At 44.6% G+C, this 24,069-nt stretch overlaps 1 protein-coding gene across 2 annotated transcripts in view; it reads right to left on the bottom strand.

The window, feature by feature from the left end:
* Nucleotides 1-24,069, bottom strand: part of MYO10 (myosin X) — a 179,115-nt gene that overhangs the window by 84,804 nt on the left and 70,242 nt on the right. For both annotated transcript variants that reach the window (XM_081131248.1, XM_081131247.1), the window contains exons 3-4: nt 16,935-17,093; nt 4,640-4,827 (exon numbers count right to left, since the gene is read on the bottom strand). In XM_081131248.1, coding sequence (XP_080987374.1) covers nt 4,640-4,827; nt 16,935-17,093 — 347 coding nt within the window. The remainder of the gene's footprint in view (nt 1-4,639; nt 4,828-16,934; nt 17,094-24,069) is intronic.

Genomic DNA, 24,069 nt, shown 5'->3' on the forward strand with positions numbered 1-24,069 from the left:
GAGGTGAGCAGTGAGGCCCAGGACAGACTGCGGAGGGAAGAAAGGAAAGAGTGGCTGGTGGCCCGGTCAGGAGGGTTGGTTGGTAAGTGAGAGGGAGGGTGGGGAATGACTCCCAAGAGCCGGGGAGCTTGCTAGCATGGTGATCTGGGCGTTGGTAACATGGGTGTGCACTTCTGTCAGTAATCAAACTGTGCATGGAAGAGCAGCACACTTGACCTTAATTGAGGGTGGGGAGGTGGGAGACTTCTAGATCCAAGAACGGCTTCTTGATCTCAAGCTTAGGACCTGGTAGAATGGAAGGTCCGCTTGCTGAGAATGCAAAGCATGAGAGGAAAAATAAACTTCTGGGAGAAAATTAGGATGAATTTAGGACACGAAACATCTCTGTGATGACATCTCAGGGGCACGAGGGCACATATCTGGAACTCAGAGGGGAAACTGGCATGGGAGGTGTTTAAATTGGGGGTCATGAAGATCCAAGAGGAAAGGCAGGTTGGTTGTCCTAGCAAGTAGGACAAAATCCTTAAGGCTCAACCCTGTACCAGGAATTAGGACTCTGTGCTGAAACAAAGAGAGGGAGACTCAAGTTCAAATCATGTGTCTGTTGTTCATAGCTGTTCTCTTTAGCAAGCTACTCAACAGCTCTTGGGCTTCTTTGAGGATTACACACAAACTTATCTTCTCAATAAATGTCAGTTCCCTTCTATTGTCTTTCCCAGCTCCTTCATGCCCCTTAGCAAACCCCATATCCTTACAGGCATACCTTCCATTTCCTAAGTATTCTTGTTTTGTCAAATATCTATATTTTTGCAGATGCTTTTGTGCCCTTCCTCCCCTCTAGGCTGGCTGTATTCCTACAAGATCACATCACTTTCTCTATGAAATATCCTTTTGGCTCCTTCTTGAGTATCTACTACTACCATCTCTGAGCAGCCATATATTATTTCTCTTACAGCATGTTGCAGGCTGAATTGAAATTATTTACATCAGTTTCTTCCCGTCAGAGTAGAGGTTCCTGAAAGGCAGTGATTGGGTCTTCTTTTTTTAAATCCCCAAAGCCTAGCACAATACCTGACACATTATGTGAGCATAAGACATGCCCTGGACCTTATTCTGGTTGGTACTTTCTAATCAAGGATGAAAGCTTTGTTCACTGTCCCAATTCAGTCATTTCTAAATATATTAAGAAAAAAGAGAAAAATACCGAACATCCAATTATCATTCCAGAATATAAACGACATAGTTAAGAAGAAATTGCTTTGGTTTTGGAAAAGCAAAATATGCAAAGGAGGCAGAGGTCCTAAACCAACAGTCACTCCTCCTGTCCACCCTTTGACAGCTGTTGAAGGCTGGCCCCCTATCAGACACTGTTCTGGGCAAGGATGAATCCACCACAGGCCTTGCCTACACGATGTATTTTAAAAGGTCACATATACTGAAAAGACCATAACCAACTAAACTCTGCCTGCCCAATACAATGTATGAAAAACTGAAGTCAATGCAGAAAGTACTAGATCAACCAAAACCAAATGCTGCCCCGGTCAGTTAGATGAAAAAAATATTTCTCAAATATGTTTTAAACTTATATATTTATATTTTAAAAACGATAATAGCATGAACATTCTTCATTTAAATGTGCACAAAAAGATAAAACTAAGTTTAAAAGAGGTAAACAACCTTGAAAGTGAGACCAACAGAAGGGGCTTAGCCTAGAAGCCTAGGAACGTGGCACTGACACCAACCAGCTGGGGTCCTTGGCCGAGTGATGTGGCCTCAAAGTGAGAGAAAAACTAATCTATGAAGTCCTGTCAAGTTCCAAACAGGCTTATTTTCTGATTTAAATGGTATCAGCATGAGCTATTTTGAAAGTAGTAAAACAGATTGTAGCCACCAGAGGGCAGACAATGCCTGAGGATATCTAAATAGGGCGCTCCTATCCTGCAATTTTTATTTTTAGACTCAATTTTCTCTTAATTCTCACAGCCCCACCCCCACTTAAAAAAAAAATTTAAAAAACTGCTGGAGAGAGCTATTAAAAGCCGAAACACATTTTAATGAGAAATCTATTCTTAAAGACTGTTTCCTGAGTTAATTTAGATAAATACAGTTAGTTTTTCAGATCAGCATGACACAATGGGAGCTTTCAGTTTGGGATCCACTCCTCCCCTGCCCCCACCTCCTTCCACCTGACTTTTAGAGACCACAGTCTTTGGCATGAAAATGCCAACCCTCTTCCGTTTAATTACACACACACACACACACACACACACACACAACACACATGCACAATGATCTCATTTGATTTCTCACTTTCTTCCTAAGCTCCTCTGTCTAGCAAGTGATATATTAGTCATGCTCTCATTTTTTTCCCACTTAAAGTAAGAAGCACAGGCCATCATCAATGGCAAATATTCAGGTACCTAAGTGTGGGAAAGAATTCGGTCTTCTTAAAATAGATTAAGTTCTCTCTCTTTCTGTTAATCTTATTAAATTAGATTCTGTATGCTGAAATAGTGATCTTAAATTCTAACTTCTGAACTTCAGCGAAGTCACCTGAAAGAACCCAGAAACCGTGCTTCTCAACACAAGGCAGGTTGCTTTATTGGGAATGTGACTCTTAAAAGCTGTTTTTAGATGAACCAAGTAGCTTCATTTTCATTAACTGCAAGTTATAATCATTCATATTTATTTAACGGAATAAACTGACAGTCCCTCTATTCGAGTGGTTTCCACAGCCCAGCACATTAGCACCAGTAAGATGATGGGGAAAAAAAGAATTTATCAGCCCAGGTATTTCTCTCCCCTTAAGAAAGAGGCAGAGAGGGAGAGGCTCTGAGAAAGGCACTGTTTTGTCTTTCTCACTCATATCGTGCCGATCTGTCACAAAAGCAAGGACCCAAGAACAAGAGGTAGGGGTAAAAACTGCCAGTCACAAGAACACAGCCCCTGCCAGTAGTTTTCTGGGCGTGGCTGTCATATTGAACACCCACATCAAAGGGTGGCTGGGCGGTTTCAATGAGCTGATGCCTGGAAAGTTCTTGGCACAGTGTCCAACAGTCGTCCTTTCAAAAAGGGACAGCCACTATTTCATAGTCACCTTCAATCAGGTACCGCACAGGGCGGGTGAGTACCTGGCAAAGGTCCTTGGCTGGGGGCCCCTCCATTTCCTTCCCTGGGGTTTCCATGAAGGGCCTCCTCTGGCATGTCTCCCCCCCTACCCCCCTCCCCTCCCTCCCCACAGCAGCAGGAGCAGCTTCTCTGACAGGTGAACTGGGGGAGGGCCGGTCTGTTCCTCGCCATCTGGGAACTGGTTTCCCACAGGAACTGTGGCCACCAGGTACCTGCCTGCACCCCTGACCAGGTAGGCCTGCCTGTCTGATCTGGGGCTGCAGTGTTAGCAATCCTGACTGGCTGGAAGTCTAGAGCTGCCATATGGCTGCCCATCTGCCTCCTGGGCCTGACTTCCACTGAATCAGAAATCGGGAGGGGAGGGGAGGTGGGTTCTTACTTGTTCCTCTCCCCCCAAATCCAAACGCCCCTTTCCTCTTGAAATAATACAATTATTTTGCCACAAGTTGGGACTAGAAAAGCATCTAAAAAAGATGTCAAAGTCTTTCACTCGGGCAGTTCTGTTTATATACCACTGGTTCTCAGTAACAGCCACGTTCCAGGAGTGAAAGCCTGGAAGACCATTGAATGAAGTGCTTGGGACTCCATGGAAACCCAGCTGAAGTAGCACTCAGCTCGCCGCCCTGGATACCGTCCAGGGGTGTTCTGATCGTCACGAGAACAGGATTCCAGTATAACAATTAATAAGAAGGTCCAGTCAGATGTCCCTAGAATATAGGTGATGAGGCACTTTGAATTAGTAAGAACTAAGAAATGTTTTTAAAGAGAATGATTCTATTTCTTTCTTAGACAGTTGCGAGTAATAAAGGTTTCACAGTAGGGCTTCTGTTTATTTCACTGATGAGTAAGACTCCGCTGAAATAGGTATGTCAAGACCCTTCCTCTCTCTCACCAGAAAGAATTAAATACACTAAGCATGCTCTCCTATCATTTCCTTAACATATAATAATGGTCCTTTTTCTGTACCAATTCAAACATACACTTTAGGAACATCCAATTCAAACCACTAAAAAGTCTTCAATTTGGGAGATTCCAACCTCGTTGTATGAGTAATAAAAGAACTTTGCTCAAACATGCGAGAATTCTGTCTAGCGCTCTAGAACATCACACATTTTGATTTGAAAGAACTATGCAACACTTCCCTGAATCCACAGAAAGACCAAACCTCACAGCTGGAATAAACTGAAGAATAATTACGGCAATTAAAAAAAAAGAAACAAATGGGGTAATTACTCTAAAGACAAATGTCAACAAACGCAGTACACCTTGCTTTTCTAATAAGTGAGCTCTTGGTGTCTCTTGAAAGCTATAGTTAAATTGAGCTATTCTAGATGGAAAACATCATTTGAAAAATTCGGGAACTTATGCATGTTTCCATGAATGTGCTCAGCAGGCGGGGCGGGGGCAGTCAGAAAGTGCTGGCGGGGACTCCAGCGGGTGGGGTGGGAAGGCTGGCCCCCCAAAGGCCCCCCAAGGCCCCCTCCAGCCTCGGGGCTGGCCGGGTGCTTACCTGATCAGGATGCACTGGTTGTCGTGGCGCTTCCACAGGCAGCGGTAGCACTCGTTGGCCACGGCGAAGACGTGGGGGGGCAGCTCCCCCAGGTGGCACTTGCTGTAGCGCTCCATGGTCGCGCGCTCGTACAGGCCGGGGATGGGCTTGTAGGGGTTCACCGAGGCGATGATGGAGCCGATGTAGGTCTGCAAGCGCAGGGACACCGTCACACCGGGCACTGGGCGAGGGCTGCGCACCTCCACCCGCCAGGGCTGGGACGGGACGGAGGGGGTCCCTGCAGCTCAGTGCCGCTCCCCGCGGAGAAGGGGCGGAGCTGCCACTTGTCACTAAACGTGAGCTTTAACAGAGTCCACTTAGTGTCCGGTAGGGGAACGGTGACGTCTGATGCCCACTGCATATGTTTTTCCTGTAACATTTTGGTACAGAATCTTATCATTCTGTACAAATGAATGAAGCCATTTCAAAGACTTACTAAGAGAAAGGAGATGGTGAAGCAGCCCAGGTCCAAATGCCTCTCCCCCGTGACCTCCTACCCCTGTCCTCGAAAGAACCCTGTCCTCGTGAGGTGGCTACTATGGACCACAGGATTAAAGAGAGCATGAGAGAGGCGGAGGGGCTGGGGAAGGAGGGACGGAGAGCGATTGTTTAATGGGCACCGAGTTTCTGTTTGGGATGGTGAGAATGCTCTGCAAATAGATGGTGGTTATGGTTGCATAACATTGCAAATGTATATATTTTTAAATATTTAAATACTTTGAATTTTTAAATTACAGTTGACGTACAATATTACATTACTTTCAGATGTACAACCCCGTGATAAGACGTTTACATAACTTACAAAGTGATCACCTGTATAATGCAAATATATTTAATGCACTGAACTGCACACTTAAAATAGTCAAAATGGTAAGTTTGATGTTGTGTATTTAACCACAATGTCAAAAAGTAACAAGACCATTTTGAAAATACTAGGTAGTCAGTAATCTCAATGGCTCCTGAAAGGCCCAACCACTTACCTGGAACTTAGCTGATGGAGAAGCTCACCCTTTCTGGAACAAAAGGCAGGCCAGAAATTAAGCAAAATCCTCAGAGCAGCAAGACAGAGGTCACCGAGCTATGAATATGGAATGCCTCGTGTCTCCTCCACATGGACATAAGCTTTCACTTGCAAGATGCTAATGAAGCCTGGTTGTCTGGTTTCCAGGCTTAGACCCAACTGAAGGAGCCAATCAGAAGGGGAGGAGGCAGAGCCCTCCAACCATCACCCCCCACCAGCCATTTTTTATGGCATGCACGTGCTGTGCCAAGGGCTTTAGGGGGGTAATGGGCTGAACTGTGCCTCCCCCATTCATATGGTGAAGCCCCAAATACCCACTATCTTAGAATATAACTATTCTGCCTTTAAAGAGATACAGTCTTTAAAGAGATGTTTAGGTTAACCATTAGAGTGGGCACTAATCCAATCTGACTGGTATTCTTATAAGAAAAAGAGATTTGGACACAGAGAGATGCCAGGGATGTGTGTGCACAGATAAAGATCATATGAGAACACAGCAAACTAAGAAGGGAGCCCTTGGAAGTAACCAACCCCACCAGCTGTCTTGATCTTGGACTTCTAGCCTCCAGAACTGTGAGAATCAATTTCTGCTATTTAAGCCACCGAGTCAGTGATATTTTGTTACAGCAGCCCAAGCAGACTCATACAGAGGGCCTGACCCCTTTAACACTCGTAATAACCCTGGGAGGTTCACAGTTCTTCCGGTGAGGAAACTGAGACATAGAGAGAAAATTCTGTGGACAGTCACACAGCCAGGAAGTGATAAAGGTGAGATTTGAACCCCAGCAACACAATGCCAGAGCCCTCTCTCATTCACTGGCAAGGCTGGGCAATGCAGCAGAGCTAAAGGAAAGCAGGAAACACTAGACAGCAAGTCCAAACATCCTGAGAGCATCTGTACCGTATTACAGCAATTTGTAATCATTTATATTCATGGTGACTGCCAGGAACATCAAGCAAAGGATCTATGTTCCATATAACTGTTCTCAAATGTAAGGGGGTCTGCAATGCGTTTTGGAAATATATTGAACCAAAAAACGTTAAAAACATAGAAGAGATAGTACCATATGATCCAATGATTCCCCTCCTAGGTATATGTCCCAAAGAATTAAAAGCGGGTCCTCTAATGAAGACAGAGCAGCATTAGTCACTGTAGTCTAAACATGGAAACAACCCAAATGTCAATCATCAGAGAGATGGGTAAACAAGAGGTGGTCTATCCAGACAATGGAATATTCAGCCCCACAGAAGGAACGAAGTACGGATACCAGCTAAAACACAGATGAGCCCTGAACACACTACAAAATCAAAGAAGCCCCCCACACAAGTTCACATATCCAGAAATAACAAGGCACAGCATGTTCCTTCACCTTAATAAAAAGTTTTAGAATACACACCTTCAGATGTCAACCCAAACTGAGCAACAAAAATGCTCTGATGACAACTATAGACCATTTAGTAGAGAGAGAACAGAAGGACTTCAGATTTTCAGGGACAAAATAGTTCATTAGAGTTCAAATAATAAACACGTATGTTGTGGTGACAAATTCAACAAGTGGACTCCCACGTACCAACAGGGACAGCAAACAACAGACCACGAGCCAAACGCAATAATCTGAAATCTCTTATTTAAAAAAAAGAAAAAAAAGAATGTGTAACATGTGTGTCTGGCTGGTAGGGAAAGAGAGCCTAACTTCTTATTTTTTAAGATTATAGGAACCCTGGTCTCATTTAGAGTTAAAATGCCTCTCTACTCTAAGAAACTCCATTTAGGACCTGGGTAAATTAGGCTCTTAAAACACGAAGGCTCAAGTTTTACAATTTCACCTTCTCACTAGTGACCTAAGTCATTTCTTGAAAGGGTTGTCACCGATTTTAAATGCCAATGAAGCCTACATGTTTCCACAACAGCTTTACCTGACATCCCATAATCGTGGGACACAGAAGACAATCATGACAGTGTCACACGCCCTCATTTGCTCCAAGATAACCTTGAGGTGTGGGCAGGGCACAGGTTGCTGTTCTGCCTCCTCTGGCAGATGAAATGGGCAGAGGACAGCAAGTACTACCCCTCCAGTCACATGCCAGGGACTGATGTCACACTGCGGGTCTGCATGGCCCCCTTCACCACCCACCCACGGACAGAATGGGAGTCAGCCCAGATGTGCCCGGCCTCACAGTCAGTGACCAATGTCTCCATGTCCTGTAAGCTGCACTTTCAATAAACTCTAGAACATTCCCCTTTCCCTCCACCTCCACCGCCCTGACTTGACTTGCTTAGGTTTCCATAAACGCCTCCTTCCTCCTGATGTCCCACGTGGTCATGGTCCTGTAGGCTCAACCCAAGATCCACACCTGACAAATGAACTGAAGACGAAACTCTCTTGCTTAAAACTTCCATGACCTTCACGATCAACCACAAGAATATTTGAGAAGGGAGTCTGAGTGGCTCCAAGAAGGTGATGGGACACCCCACGTCCTAATCAATTATTCTCATTACAGTTATAGAAGGGAGGGGGGCTTCAGTATCCTGAAGGGTCTTTACAGGCTCATTGGCTTTTTATTGCCTGTGCCCATGTGCACACCAAACAGCACTTATGAACCTCCCTAAAAACTAGTGTAAAATAACACAGCAACAATAGCAATAGTGCCTAAGGCTTTACCAAAGAGAGATGCTGCGCAGAACCTCAGAGGTCCATCGGCAACAATTACTGACCAAGACACTACCTTAAATATACCACTTTGCATGAGTGATTCTGTCACTAAATAAATAACAGACTTGTTGAATAATAAAGAAAGTTCGACAGATAATAAAAAGTAAAAATGGCAACTGGGCAATGGAGGGGACAGGAGAAGGGCCCAGTTGAAAATTAAATACCAAGCGAAGCAAAGAGAAAATGTGGTAAGAAATCCTGAGAGCTGTGAGATGATATTTGTTGCAGGCTTGTACCATTTATCACTCTATAAAATGCCATTATTACTGCTCTAAAATTGGCCCTGATAACGCCCTGCAGTTAAAGCTCTGGGCATCTGCAACTCTCCAATACAAGGTAGGACTAGGTATTGGTTTCCTCCTACTGGATCCCAAATTCCGCAAGAATAAATAGCCAGGTCATTCTGATGGCTTTTCTGAAATAGAAAGTACATTCTATTTTGAAGCAAATACAACCTTTTTTCTAGTCAGAAAAGTTCCACATAACTCACTAAAAAATACATTTCCTTGCCTATTTTAATAATCTGGAACAGCTGGGGCACATATTGCTTCAAAATGCTGGGAGGAAGTCACTATGTTGCTTCAATCCAAAATCTACCAATTCAAGGTTTTCAAAAGGCATAGGGTATAATACCTACTCTCTAACCCTCCACACAAAAAAAATAAAAAATCAACTACTAAGAAAACAAAGCGATCCAGGGGCCCCAGACACAGAGCTGCGCGGAGACGGTGGAATCATGCTACTGTTGGGAAGCGACTACTCCAACACAGGACAAGTGATCTGGACAGCAAGGTGTAGCCAAGTCAGAAGCTGGAAGCCCTCAGCCTGGGGCTGCCCTACCTGGGACTAGCTCAACCCCTCTGGGCCCAAGATTCTGATCAGTAATAACAAAACATCCTCTGTCATCCCACATGAGTTTTACGTGAAACTGTGATATAAATCAGAGGTATTTACGATTGTTTTTGTTGATGAAAACAAAACCACAACTGCTTTTCGTCATGTGGTCCTGCAAAGCTGGACGCAGACCAAGTCATGTGAAAGCACAGGGGAAACTGGTTAAAGTCAGTGCCAGGGCACGCTTTCCAAGGGGAAGAACTTGCTAGGAAGTGGAGTGGTTGGCCACCCACCATTCTCCTCTTTCCTTCGCTCTCCGTCATTTCAGCTAAATGCGGCAACGAATCACTTCTGGGATCGTTATCTCAAATGCAGCTTCAGTTTTAAACGACAGATCTGTATCCTCAACGGCCCACTGGACAGCTTCACTTGGATGCCCCCTTAGCTCACATTTAACATGGACAAAGCTGATGATGTCCCCAAAACACCTGCATTCGGTCACTTCATGACAAATGGCACCAGAATGGTTAATCCAGAAATCCAGGTATGTAGAAATTCAGCCTGCCTGCCCCCAAACTCAAACACTAAAGATTCTAACTCTCGGTATCTTTTGAACTCTCCCAGATTGGATCTGAACCCCATCGTTTCCCATCTGGTTTGCTGGTCCCCTCTCCTCCTAGACTGACACCCCCTGCACTCACCCATCACCCTGCAGCCAGAGTGAGTTTCCCCAGAACTCATGTTTAAAGTTGTCCCCTACAGCCTTCACCAATAAATTCAAGGTACCTAACTCGCACACAGAGCCCCTCCCCACCGGCTCCTGACCACCTTGCCGGCCAGCTGCATGCAACCTTCATCCCCGTGCCTTCAATGTCCTGCAGCTGGACAAATGCATCACATCACATGATTTCATGTCTCTGCACATGCTGACCTTCTGCCAGGAATGACCCCCCTCCTCAACCAAATTCCACAATGAATGCTTCAAGGCTCAGCCCAACTAGTGCCTTGGCTGGGAATCACTTCCTGACCCTTGCCTGACCTCCTTCCAAGGCTCAGTCTGTGTTCCCAGTAAGTACTTTTGTCACATGCATTGTCACCCTGAGCTCTTTGTCAATGGTGCGCTGTGTCTGTCTTCACCAATAAACTGGGAGGTCCTGGAGGGGCAGTGTTGTTCATTTATCCAGGCTTTCAGGAAACAATTACCGTGAAGAAGAGTAATTCTGCATGCTTGGGGCCTAGCACACATCCTGACAGAGGCAGGGCTGAATCCATGTAATATACTGCGGGCCCACCATCTGACCACCAACCCACCAAATAAACTCGCATTCAACTGTGTCCTAGTGCTCTAAGCCACTACCTTCTACATAACAAAATTGTTTGCCATCACTGTTCAATTAAACCATTAAAAATATTTTTAAACAATTAAAAAAACCCATGAAGCATACAAGGCTGTTGAAAAGAAAACTAGATCACAACAGATACCTCGAGTTGTTACTGAAGTCAAGCTCTTAAATTTAGAGATGACATTTCTATTGAATTTGAGTGGCTTTCAGACTATAATGCCTTCCTTGCTGAAAGGAATCTGACCCCAAAGAGAGGCAGGTAACGAAAATAAAAAGTCACAAAAACAAAGTTCCTAATTGCCACCATCATGTGCTGATGTGGAAGTGGCCACTCAAGAGCCTAAACGGTTGGTAGAGTTTAAAAATACATCCACAGTCAGACAGATGGTTACAATCATCTTTTGGCAACACCAGTTCTTGATTTCATGTGGAAGAAACCCTGACAAACCACACTGAGTTCAGCTGTTCCCGGTACGAGCCACACGCCAGGACTGCTCATCATTCCGACATCAGCCATCCCTGAGTCCGTGCGAGGCACACTGTTACTCGACACTGGCTTTGGAAAGAAACAAACCAAAAAAAAAAAAAGAAAAAAAGTCTACTTTGGGAAAACTCAGCTCAAGGAAATGAAATGCAGATTTCGATTCTCATGTCCAAGCGGTACCCTCCATGGCCTGTCAGTGCTAACACCGCAGGCGCCGTGATTCCCGGCAGGTAAACTCAGTCCACCTGCCCCCTGCAATCAATGGGTCTTTAACTGGGTGCTGCATTTTAAAAATGCTAACACATTTGGCTCGACAGAAGCAGACTTCTAAGTTAATTCAAGAGCAACATCAAACACATTTACAGGTTCAGCCCAGAATGCCACCTAACCAAAGGAGAGTATTTCTGAAACACCTAAAAATACATCAGCTGTGAAGAATCTTTTGTGCTGACACGAGCATTTATCTTTAGACACAGCCCCACGTCTTAAAATGGGCTTGTTTGATTCTGACTCTGCACTGTTTGTTCAACAAGACCAACAAACTAACCGAAGGGCTGGGTGGAACAGGGCCCGGCTTCCTCTGGAGCCATCTCCAACCCCATAATTGCAGGCGCGCTCTCAGTTCCCTGCAGCCCTCTCCCTGATGTGGTTTGGAGCCATTCCTTCAAGGCTGGGACAGGAGTCTCTGCAATTGACCCTGAGTGCAACAAACCCTGTAATGGGGAGAATGGGCTTCTCTTCCATTCAGCAGAAAGCAAAGCAGCCACGCCACGGGCCTTGCTTGGCAGTCCCTGCACTCTGGACACGGAGCTCACCTTCAATACAACAAGGACCTCATCTGTTCTTTTCAACACTGTGTTTAGATCCTGGGTACTAACAATTTGAAATGATCCAGGCTCTAGAGACTACAGTATGTTGGGCATCCAAACCCCAACTTGTCTTTCCCACTCCCCTCCCCTCCCCTCCCCTCCCCTCCCCTCCCCTCCCCTCCCCTCCCCTCCCCTCCCCTCCCCTCCCCTCCTCTCCCCTCCCCTCCTAGAGGAGCTGCCAAGACCATTGGTGCCATGTTCTCAGGCCCATTGGGCTTGACGAGGCTGGGGGTTCATTAAAGCTAATCCTGTCCCCTTCACCTCCTCCCCCACACTCCTCATATCTGTTCTTGTCTTGCTCACTACCACACGTACCCTGGTCTAAAACCCATGGCTCCTCACCCTTGAATTACTGCAATGCTCTCTAAGCCAACTGACTTTCTAGTTTCATCTCACATCACTTCCCTATCAACTCTTCTAAAATTTTCCTCTGGGAAATTCTCTTTTGATAATCCTTTAACAAAGACAGTGTAGTCTATACACCAATGAGCCCAAACTTTGCTGACTAGCTGTAAGGAAGTCAGGTTTTTCACCCTCGACACTTCTGAGTTGGGTTTTGGATGCCCAACATAATGTAGTCTCTGGAGCCTGGATCATTTCAAATTGTTAGTACCCAGGATCTAAACACAGGTAACTCTTGGCTGTGGGCTGTCCTGTGCACTGTGGGGCGTTTAGCAGCATCCCTGGCCTCCGCCTACCAGACACCATTAGCATTCTCTACCCTAGATGTGACAACCAAAAATGCTCCCAGATATTGCCAATGTCCTCTGGGGGCAGCATCACCTGATTGAGAACCACTGCTTCGGGGTGCCCTGACCCCAGCCCGCCTACACATCTCATTGCTCAGGGTTCCTCAACAAACCCCAGTTTCCATAAGCAAAGAACCTTCTCCCAGTTTAGTGAAGCCGACGCACCAAATTTCCTCTCACCTCTCCATCTTCAAGCATCGTGTCTCACTAGCCTCTCCTTCTAACCAACTCTCTGTAGTGTCATCACCGCCCCTGCTCCATGGAGCTTTTCACAGACAGCTCAGACTTTCTCACTCACCTATTATCTCTGCACCACAAACACATACCCTGCCCCTCCACTCCGAGTCTTCAGGTACTTACAGATCTGAGTACTTGTCTTCACCAGGTCTCATCAGTGGTAGGAAGAGACAGAGGAGGGTGGGATCCTCATCAGACCGTCTCCAAAGGGCAAGACCATCAGGGGCAAGAAGCCCAGAGAACAGAGAGCCCAGGTGGAAGTTTGGGATGGGCTGACAGGTGAGGAGCTGGAGTGCTGAGCTGGGCTCTCGCCTGGGAAGTCGCGAGAGAATGGGAAAGGCTGACAAGGTGGAGCCCTAAGCATGAGGAACCTGGAGTTCCAGGAACCAGCATTCGGGCATCTGCTCTAACCAAAGTGTCAGAGCCAAATGGGACCAGCCACAAGGCCGGAATCGGGCAGACCTAGACACACTGACGTAACAGTCTGCACAGCCTCTATGCCCAGAGGACATGGTGCCAAGTGCAAGGCGGGAGCTTTCTAGATAAAGACCTGGTGGTATCAGCTAAGATGAAGACAAAGGTGCAAAGGTAAACAAAGGTTCTAAAGCTTTCTCTTGCCATTTCATTTTCAAACAGCCCTGTCCAGTATGGAGGTCATTACATTTTATGTAATTTAAAAAAACAAATTAAAAACCTGATACTCGAAAAGATTAAGTAATTAGTACAGAGCCAAAGTGGAGGTGAGTGGAAAAAAGGGGCTCAACCCTGATTTTCTGTTTAATGCTTTAATCCCTCTATCACTCTGTACCCTAATTTTCATGGAGGATGCCAGAGGCTGGAAAACAGAAGTTAATAAAATCCTCAGGCAATAAGGGTGGTCTCCAAGGAAAATAAATCCAACTGTCCTTCTTAGCACAAAACAACAGACCTCTCTACCTGGAGATGGGTCCCCCTCACCGGTGATCTGTGTAACCTGCCAATTCAGACCAGAAGGTCAACAAATAATGCAGGATCCAGAGTGGGGGACAGACCCACGAAATTGCTTCTCAATAATATGAATCAAAGCAGGGCAGCTATGGCAGGCAAAATCCATATCCCCAGCCCCAGATGTCCACGCCGAATTTCCAGACCCCGTAACTGTGATGTCACACAGCAAAAGGACTCTGAAGGTGTGACTACAGTGGTGACCTCTGAGACAGTAGGCCCAATCCACTCTCATGAATCCTTGCGAGCCGAGAACCTTCCCTGGCTGCAGTCCAAGGCAGAGATGGGATGGAAGGAGGAGAGATCTGAAACCTGAGAGGGACTCGAGCCACCACCGCTGGCTCTGAAGGGGAAGGGAGGGGGCCTCTAGAAGCGGGGCCAGCCCTCGCTGACAGGCAGCAAGAATACGAGGACATCAGTCCCACGGCTGCAAACAAGTGAGGTCCGCCAGCATCAGGACTGAGCGGGAAGCGGATCCCCCCAGAGCCTCGGGGAAGGCCGACGGGGACACAGCACCACGCTGTAAGTCAAGTCATCTTTTCCTTCTTTTACATGTACAGACGGGCATCGCTCAGAGCTGGGACAGGAGGCGGCAAAGCCGTGCTTCTCTGACAGGTGGTGGCTTTGTCTCCAGGGGGCATTTGACAGGTACTGGCCCCCACTGCCAACAGCTTCAGCCATGACAAGAAAATCACGGCGGCTGCTTTATGGATAACAGTACGATTATCCAAGTCTCAAAAGGAAGACAAACAGGGCAACATTAACTGAATTGAACTGCAAATTGGATGTACAAAAATCCTCTGTTTTTTTTCCCTCAAAGAAGAGGAAAAAGATCTTCATTTCAGGAATTAAAAAAAAACACCAAGATCCTAATCACAGGGTTTACTAGGCAATTCACCTATCAGGTGTAACATCATCCTCATGGAGGGAAAAAATTGTTAAAAGGCTCTACCTTCTAAATCCATTGGACAGGGTTTTTTCCTCCGAATTGACTTACTTTTTCTTGACCATTAAATGTACAGTAAGAACTTGCATGGAAAGATATGAGTTGTGAAATACTCACCTACAAGAGACACACACCAATAAGAATTTTTCAGTCTAGCTTCACATTTTACTACCAACTAGAGCTGGTTATCTCTAATATGCATGGCATTTACTTTACAAACATTTATTGCACAACTACCAGGTGCCAGGCAATGGCCTTGGCTCCAGAAAGACAAAATAAATTTAAGTCCTTAACAAAGCGAGGAAGGAACGTGCTACGTAAACAGATAGCTACATGGAATTGTCGAGTTCTTAATACTAAAAAAACAGGAACGGTGCGTGGTAACCCAACCCGGGCACCCGCGCCATGGGTGCTCCGTGGGAAGAGAGGAGCAGAGGGCGTTCCTCCCGCCAGCACATGCAAGACTAGAATACACAGCCACTTTGACATAAGCATGTATGAGCGTTACCTTTTCTGAAGAACATATGGAAAACATTTTAAATCTGAAGGCTTAGTGTAAGCAAGCTCAGCAAGCCAGAAGACTACAACGCGATGAAATTTCTCTAGACAGGGCTGTTTGAAAACATTTGGCAAACATTAGGGCGATCTGGCAAAATGACACTTTCACGATGTAAAGAGAAGGCAAATAAACATACTTTTTAGAAAAGATGAATAAAATTAAGCCTAACCCCCCGCCCCCTCCCAAATCTCTCATTCCTCCTCTTCCCAACTCTTCTCTCCTGGGCCAAGGTAGGTGAGTTGGAGGCCCTAACTCCCACGCGTGCCTTGAGTGTCAGTAGCACCTACTAGCTGTTGTAAAAGCTGGTGTTACTTTCCACCATAATCACAAACGTATCAGCCAAGTTAAGATGAAGGGTTTTTACAATATTCATATTTGTTTTATTAAAAACTGTATGAATTTGAACTTGACAAGAAAAATAAACATGTATAAGCAGTTGCCCCAGTTTAATGTAAAGACCTGCAAACAGGCAGATAAAAAAATGGGTAAAATCTGTAGGCCGATCAATCTTGACAGATAATGTAATATATGTACTTTAATGTAAAAAATGGTTATTACAGGAGTGAGTTTTAAATATTACTGTATAATACACAAAATAGTCACATTTCATAAAAGTTCAGAGAAACACGTGCATGCCTGCTTTTTACAGACATGTCTGCATTCAAAACAGATCCCACAAATAGGGAGGGTGGGTTCCCTTGAATCCAAATATCCCCCCGGGTGACGTCCAGAGCCAGAAAAAAAAAAATCCATAAAAGGAAGAAAAACCAAGAAAATGAGAAAAAAGCTTAAGTTCAGGTACACTGGTTTGCAAATCCACATTTTCCCCCAGCCCTTAATTGAGGAAGTCGAACCACTCCCCGACTTCTTCATCAACAGAACACTTAGGAACAGAACGCGCTCACTGAAGAAAGGTCAGATTACCCTTCAATTTAAGTAATCCCTCTAATAAAATCAAGGCAATAAACAGAGACAACATGACTTAGTAAGCCACATTTCTAATTTGGCAAAACACCTGAACACATAGTTTTACTTAGACTAACGAGAGGTTCTCAAAAAACAGGAAATACTTTTTGAAAACAATAATTTGAAAAACAGTACTAGGTTTGTTGGGAGGGGGGAATGACTCGCATTGTAAGTTATGTAAATATCTAACCACCATGCTGTGCACCTGAAACTAATATAATACTGAATGTCAACTGTAACCGAAAAGTTAAATTTAAAAAAGACAGTCAAACTTGAGGGATTTTTATTTATTATTTTTTTAATCCTCACGCAAGGATATTTTTTCCATTGATTTTTAGAGAGAGTGGAAAGGAGGGAGAGAGAGAGACATACGCACATCGATGTGAGAGAGACACATCGATTGGTTGCCTCCCGCACAAGCCCGGACTGGGCCGGGGATTGAACCTGCAACCGAGGTATGTGCCCTGCAGTCCGCAGGCCGACACTCTAACCACTGAGCCAAAAGGGCCAGGGCTGAGGGATTTTTAGAGGGCGCTGGAGGGGCACTTACGTAAATCTGGTCTCTCTTATATCGCTGGTGTAAGTTGTGCATGATAGAGCCCCCATGCAGTTCTGTCAGGGTGGCCATGTCCTCCACGCCCTCCTCCTTCGAGGGGTGCATAGCGGTCACCTTCTGGTGTGTAATTGTGCTCTGCTTGTACGTGAATACCTGCGGGAGAAGAGAAATTCAATTGTTTAGTTAGCAGCAATGAAGAGTTTCTAGAAGTTTCCTGAACATACAACATAAACAATACAAACTCAGTACAATTTCAGCAACAAGATCCTGAGCTAGGCCAGTAAAAAAAATAAACAGCAGAGAGCTTTTTCATTTTCTTTGCGCCACCCATCTCTTTTCAGAGGAAGCCATTATTTTGACAATTGCTTTAGATAGTCTTAGAAGACATTGGTTCGAGTGCCAATCATCCTTTGGAAACCACAAAAGTTATAGCTTTACAGTTCACTCTCTGCATATTTCTCCAACGGATGTAAATCAGTTAAAGAACTGGCCAACCAAGCTTTCAGAAAGCAATTTGGTTTCACTACCTAATGTTTCACACAGGATCATATAGTTCAAAGCTTCAAAATAACAATCTTCCATTGAAGTGTTACATAAATTCACTGTATGTCCATAGATTTGCTCAAAGATTAGAACACATCTGCACAGGAATGTTAAAAATATCCGTGGATACTCTCCTCTCACTATCGGGATATATAGCGTTCATGTGATCTTTAAGCAAAACAAACGCCCTATCAGATTTAAAATAAAATCGGTTTGTTTGCTTGACAGCCTGTCTTCCTGGAAGTTCCAAACCCCCGTGGTGAGTGCTGGACACATGCCGTGGCATGTACGCGAGGCAGCTCTGATGCTGGGCGACTGATGACGGAATCTGCATGGATTCCTCCAATCTATTCAGCACTCCTTTCTCACAACCAATTTGGTTTAGGATTAACCATGTCAAGTCAGCTCCATCTGTTGATTAAAGCTTGCCCAGCTTTACATACAAACTCATGTAGTAACATCACTTAATAATGGAGTCTACTCCGTATTTATTCACTTTACACTTTTATTACGTTCATTCTCAAAACAAAACAAGAACACCAAGATGCAAAAAACAGGAACGTAAAAAACAGGAAAAATATGCAGTCTTCATATGCACACACACTCACGTGTGCACATACACATGCCAACCAACTTTCAGGAATATTTGCAGAACTTTAGGACTGGGGATTCTGTTTTTAAATACTGACCAGTTGCCTACATGGCAACAAATGGTATGTTATTGCAAAAGAGAATGACACACCAAAAAAAGCAAAAGTACCAATTCGACGGTTTTCATAAGCCACGGAAAATGGCATGTTGTCTTTCTCTAGAGAAAAATTAAAACTTCAGCAGTGGCATTTCTGCCATGTGAACCACAAGAGTTGCTCAAAACCAGTCCTGAGAAACTGCTCAAGGCCAGGGCAGACACCCAGCCTGTCTTCTGAGGACCAGCCACTCTCCCCAGCTGTTTCTTGTGCTGGGACACCCACCAGGAGATGTGCCAGTCCCGGCAGCCCCACCTCGTGGAGAGGTGGCCAACCCTGCCACGTGAGTACCCGCAGGCTGGGGCGTGCCTGGGGCCCTCGGAGGGCGGAAGGCATGCAGGGAGGAGTGTGCCAAAGCCAGGAGAGCAAGGTACTTAAGAAAAATGCACAGGAACATTCAAGAATGTGAAAACACTTCAGACACCCAAGCTTGCATTTTAACTCATAAATACCATGAAAGAAAGTTAGACTTAGGCTAAGAATACAAGTAGTTTTAGGGCAACCTGGAAAATCCCAGAAGCAAGAGCTTGAACTCTCTGCCTTCCCCAGCTTTCTACACGCCTATGATGTCAATCCAGGCACGTTTTCCCAAAACACCACAACTGGGCAGGTTACTTGGTCTTCCACTGAAAGTGACTGTGAGGGTGGGCACAGAAGCAGAACTTGGCTGGGCCAGGGGCTGTCTGGCCGGCTGAGGAGTGCACGGAAGCACCCCCAGGAAGGTCTCTTCTCACTTTGCTTGCTCAAAGCTCCTGCCAACACAACTAGAAAACAGGTTACTCAAGTTCCCCAGAAAATCTCGTAGGAACCTAGACACACCACCAAAGCCACCAAAACCAGCACAACTATCTCTGGCAAACTCATCATCACAAGTCCTGCCCAGCATGAAAACAAATAATTTTTTCCACAAATTGAATAGATGGAGAATTCCAGAATTTGAGGACAGAAATAATTTAGAATATTAAAATTATTGTCTGTATTTATGTTGATTCTGCTTTTTGGAAATAATATACACCATACGACACTTAGACACTAAAATATATATGAACAGTGATTAAATATTTGCATCCTATGTAAACATTTTATTGTTTTTTAATGTGCTTAGAACAGTAGGACCATTTGTGAGCACAAGTAAACAGCTCAGAGCTGGTCACATGGCCACAGAAAAAAGTGGCCGTGACCTGTAAACAGAGTTCTCCACCTTCTACACTGACTTCCTCAGATATTTTCAGGAACATACCGAGTATACAATGTGGGCCCCTGCCCATTCCAGGAGAGGGGAGATCAGGAGAACTAGAACAATCCTCATGACCTCAAGGAGAGGAAATCATGATGGAAGATAACAGTTACATAAACAAGAGGCTATGAACAGAAAAAAGAAACATTCTGCATAGATACAGGATTGCAGCTGCTCAAAACAATGATTATTTCAAAGAATAGTAGAGAAAATGTATTTGTGAAGGAAAGGCAAGGATAACCATCCACTCAGAAATAGATTTAGTCTACATCGAAATGACCAAATAAGTGTCTGACAAATTAATTAAGAAAATCCATTCATTCAAGCAAATATTTACTGGTGTGTTCTAAGCATTGGGGATATAGCTTACATTCCAATAAGGAAAGGGGGGGGGGAAACAAATATACAAGTAAACGTACAGCATCACAGATGGTGATGAATGTCTACGAAGACATCACGAAGGCCAGGGGACTAAGTACCAAGAGGGGTTACTTTATATTAGGTATTTGGGGACAGCCTCGCTGGGAGGATAACATCAAGTTAGAAACTCTTGTAAGTAAGAGTTTCTAAGAATCAAAAACTAAGTTACATAATATTGTCATTTTCACCTTTGACTTACCTCTCTTCACCAGAAACCCTAAGTAAGTAAGGGATGAAACTAGTCCCTGTACTGGTTGAATAAACCACCTGATTGAATTTGCAAAGATTTCAACAGATTAATTAGACCCACAATCTTATTCAAGAATTTTTAAAGGAGAGCCCTTTGAATGACCAAAACTCATTCTCCTATGTGCAACAATTAACAGGGTATTAGTTGCACAAGATTATTCCAAAACAGCAGAAAAGAAAATCCTAGCATTAAAGAATGGAATTCTTTTTACAGGATTTTTTTCAGAAGCAGACAACTGCCAAAATACATTAACAGGATGTAGCCCTAAAAAGCCAACTCAGAATAAACTGTGTTACTTCAATGGAGCATATATTGGGAGAAAGGTAGTGAGATTGAGAAGTGGAGCCAAATACGGAAGATTAATAGGCAGGAAATCAATTTAGAGAAAGTGGGGCCTCAGAACAAACAGCTCCTGTTATAGCAATACAAGCCGCTGGTCACAAGATGGACTGGGTTAAGCGTGGGGAACAGAGGAAACCAATCAACACTGCTGGCAAAACACCCAAAGTAGGCCTGCCCAAGGCTGGGTCCACTTCGGTATGAAAAGGCGGGGAGTCAATTGATTAGATAAAAAAGCTGAGCCATGATCAATCCCCTTTTATTTTTAACCTTAGGATGGTACACACTGCAAGGCAACCCCACCCACTTACACAACAGTTTGTAGAACACAGAGTGATGTATGCAGATTTTCCTTATTACAGTCATTAGGAACCCCCATCATAAAACCTAACTTTTCCTACTGAAGAGAAAGGGGGGGAAATCTTATCATGTCCTCTCCTGGTGAGCAGATGGCATACAGGGACTTCTCAACCTGAGCAACTTTGTAGCACGTTAGCCTGGCATTTCCTCTAGGGCAGTTCTCCATTTGGCCCTTCACCCCCTGGGAACGTGTGGCGATGTCTGTAAGCATTTTTGGTTGGCACAGCTGGGGGCTGAGGGGAGGAGGCTATTGGTATCAAGTTGGGTGAAGGTCGGGAATTATCCAGCCCAAATGTCAAGAGTGCCAAGGCTGAGATACCCTGGTCTAGAAGTCCCACAACAGGCCAACCAACCAGATGTCAATGTGGATTCTAGAAAAAATGATGAACGTAAGCCAATGTCTGTAAGCAAAATGTTTCAGAAAACATAAAAACAAGGCTTCCAGAAACAAAGAACTAAAACCAGTAAAGAGAGGGAAATCAAAGGTCAAAATGACAATAGTATGTAACTTAGTTTCTGATTCTTCCTTATTTGACCCAGCTTAAGAAGGGTGGTGGTGATGATAAAAATGATGAAAGTTACTACTAGGCACTGGGGTCTGCTTACATTTTAGTATTTCTAATTGTACTGTGCTATGGTCAGACAATACGGTCCACACTATTTCTACTTCTGTTACCTGGCCCAGGGCTCTTGCACCTGCTATTCCTGGTTCCAGGTCACTAACATCCTGCTCCTCTCTTCCTTGAGGTCCCAGCCCAAATGTTACCCTCTCAGAAGGCACCTGTCACTCACCGTATGAAGACACGAGTGCCGTCTTCACAGCTCATTATGACACTTGGTAATAGCTTATCTAATCTATTATTGTACTTGTTTAAAAACCACCTCACCCCCATTCTGGTCAGTGACTTTCAACTCTACTGACCACAACGTACAATAAAAAATATGTTTTATACTGTAAACTACAATACACATAGTTTCATAAAACACATCACAAGTATTTGATGCATCCCAGTTGTTTTAATTCTGTTTCTCTTAAATGCTGGCTCTGACCCTCTAAACTGATTTCAAAACACCTCACTATTATGCGTCACAAACCAAAGTTTAAAAACCCTACTCCATGAGGGCAGGAAATATGCTGAGCTTGCTCCCCAGTGCCCAGCCTTGGCCCACTAAACAGATTCAATAAATACAGGATTGATGGTCCTGGCCTTCAAAATGGGTATAATATAGAAGGAGAGGCAGAGTGGGGTAATAACCAAAACATGGTCTTGGAGTCAGACCTGGGTGGATTCATTTCTCCTAGATCTATGCTACCTGTAGCTCAGAGGCAATGAGCAAGGTAACTTCTCTGGCCCACAATTTCCTCCATCTGCAAAATAAGAAAGGTAATAATAATCTCTACCTGACAGAATTATTGTGAAAACAAATAGCACCAATGAGAGCTCAGTAAAAGTAGCTATTTCTGTGAGGGGGATGTAATGCTAGAACAATGCAGAACATTCTATAAGGAAATAATCAATCTCGGCACAGATGGAGGAGCTCACACTCCTCGGACAAGGGCTGAGCACCAGCTGCGGGAGAAGGGCTGAGCAGAGGGAGGGCTGCACACTCAGTTCTTCATACTTTACGATGATCTCTTGACTTGTGAGCTGATGAAAAACTATCTGACATAACACTTTCTTCTTCTATTTTAGTCCCTTTACACAAGCCTGGGTGGCCTTGTTTGAATTTTCCCTGGAATTCTACATTATATCTGGGGGTGCCTCTCAATTTATTTCCCTTCTTTCTTTCATTTATTGGCTCATTAACTCATGAGTTGAAGTATGATTGGTGACAAAGGTTAAGGCGTTTGCCTCCTGATGTGGCTAAAATGAGCAATCATGTAAATAAAAAAATGAGCTTCCTCATGTTAAGCTTCACTGACTCAAGCTATGCTCCCAGGACAAGTCTAGGAAAGAAGTTGTCCACTGAAAATCCACCCTGGCCTGTTACTGTGTTGCTGCCTCAGGAGACTGGAGAAAGAATCTGGGGCATGAAAAAGTAAAGTCCACTAGAAAGTTCCATTGGAACCTAATCAAAAGCAAATTATACATGTCTAATGAGGGGAAAAATGGCACTTTTGGCTCAAATCTGTCAGACTTAGCAGCCTAATAACCATGGCACAGGGGGTTAAAATTATCTTTATATAAATATCAGTTGCTTTGATTCCCCTTGGGTGAGTTTGTTAGATAACCGACTACTAAACACAGATAAAGCACAGATTGATATCCTCCTTTTCAAAGACTCTAACTAGTTTGTGAGATTAAGTCACTTAAATTGTCATCAGGTTTTTGATGCCCAGTGCAGCACCAAGTATACAGCATTCGGGTACAGAACCAGGGTGAGGAAGCAGGCTGGGCAGAGGAAACGGTACTTACTGAGTGCTGGGTGCACCCACCAGGCACATTGATTATATTACCTCCTTTGATCCTCAGCAGGGGAGGAAATACTGTTGCTCATTTTTTAAACAATGAATTCACAAAAGATCAGAGAAGTTAGGAAATCTGCCCAAGAGCACACAGCACAGCTAGCATTGAATTCCTTGGAATCACAGAAAAGCATGCATGTCAGAGTGAGACCTTGGAAGTCACTAGTCTAATGATGGCCTTTGCATCCAGCTCTGCCACTTACTGGCTATGCATCCCTGAGCACATTCAGTGCAGTAAATGGGAAAGAGCTCCATGGCCCTTTGAACTTGGGAGCTGGGGTGGAGAACAGGGGTGCAGAGGGGGAAAGGAAAACACATCGTGCACTGCTTTCCTAACATGCTGGGTTTATTCTCTCATTTATTCCATAATTTTTCATTTACTCTCTAGTTCCCCAGTCACTCGTGCCATGCTGTGAGCTAGACCCTGGGAATACAATGATGAATTAAATGCCTCTCCTTCAGAAAGCTTACCATCCACTGAGGGATCAGAAAAATAAGCAAAAATCCTACCCATGGGGTGGGGGCTGTAACAGAGGAAAGTCCCAGGGTATGCCGGGAACTAGCCACGCAGCAGGGAGGACAGCGGGGAAGAGCAGACAGAGGCCAGGCTGCACAGGCACGTGCTCGGTGGAGCGCGGCCGGGGCAGGGTGTGGGTCCTGCACCTGCAGTGGCCCTTGGCCTCTGACCTGAAGCAACTGAGAGCCTGCAAGCAGCTAAGTGGGGGCAGGCACTTCTCTACCTACTCACCATCAAGACAACTCTAATA

Source organism: Miniopterus schreibersii (assembly GCF_964146895.1).
Source record: "Miniopterus schreibersii genome assembly, chromosome: 3".
NCBI classification, from domain to species: Eukaryota; Metazoa; Chordata; class Mammalia; order Chiroptera; family Miniopteridae; genus Miniopterus; species Miniopterus schreibersii.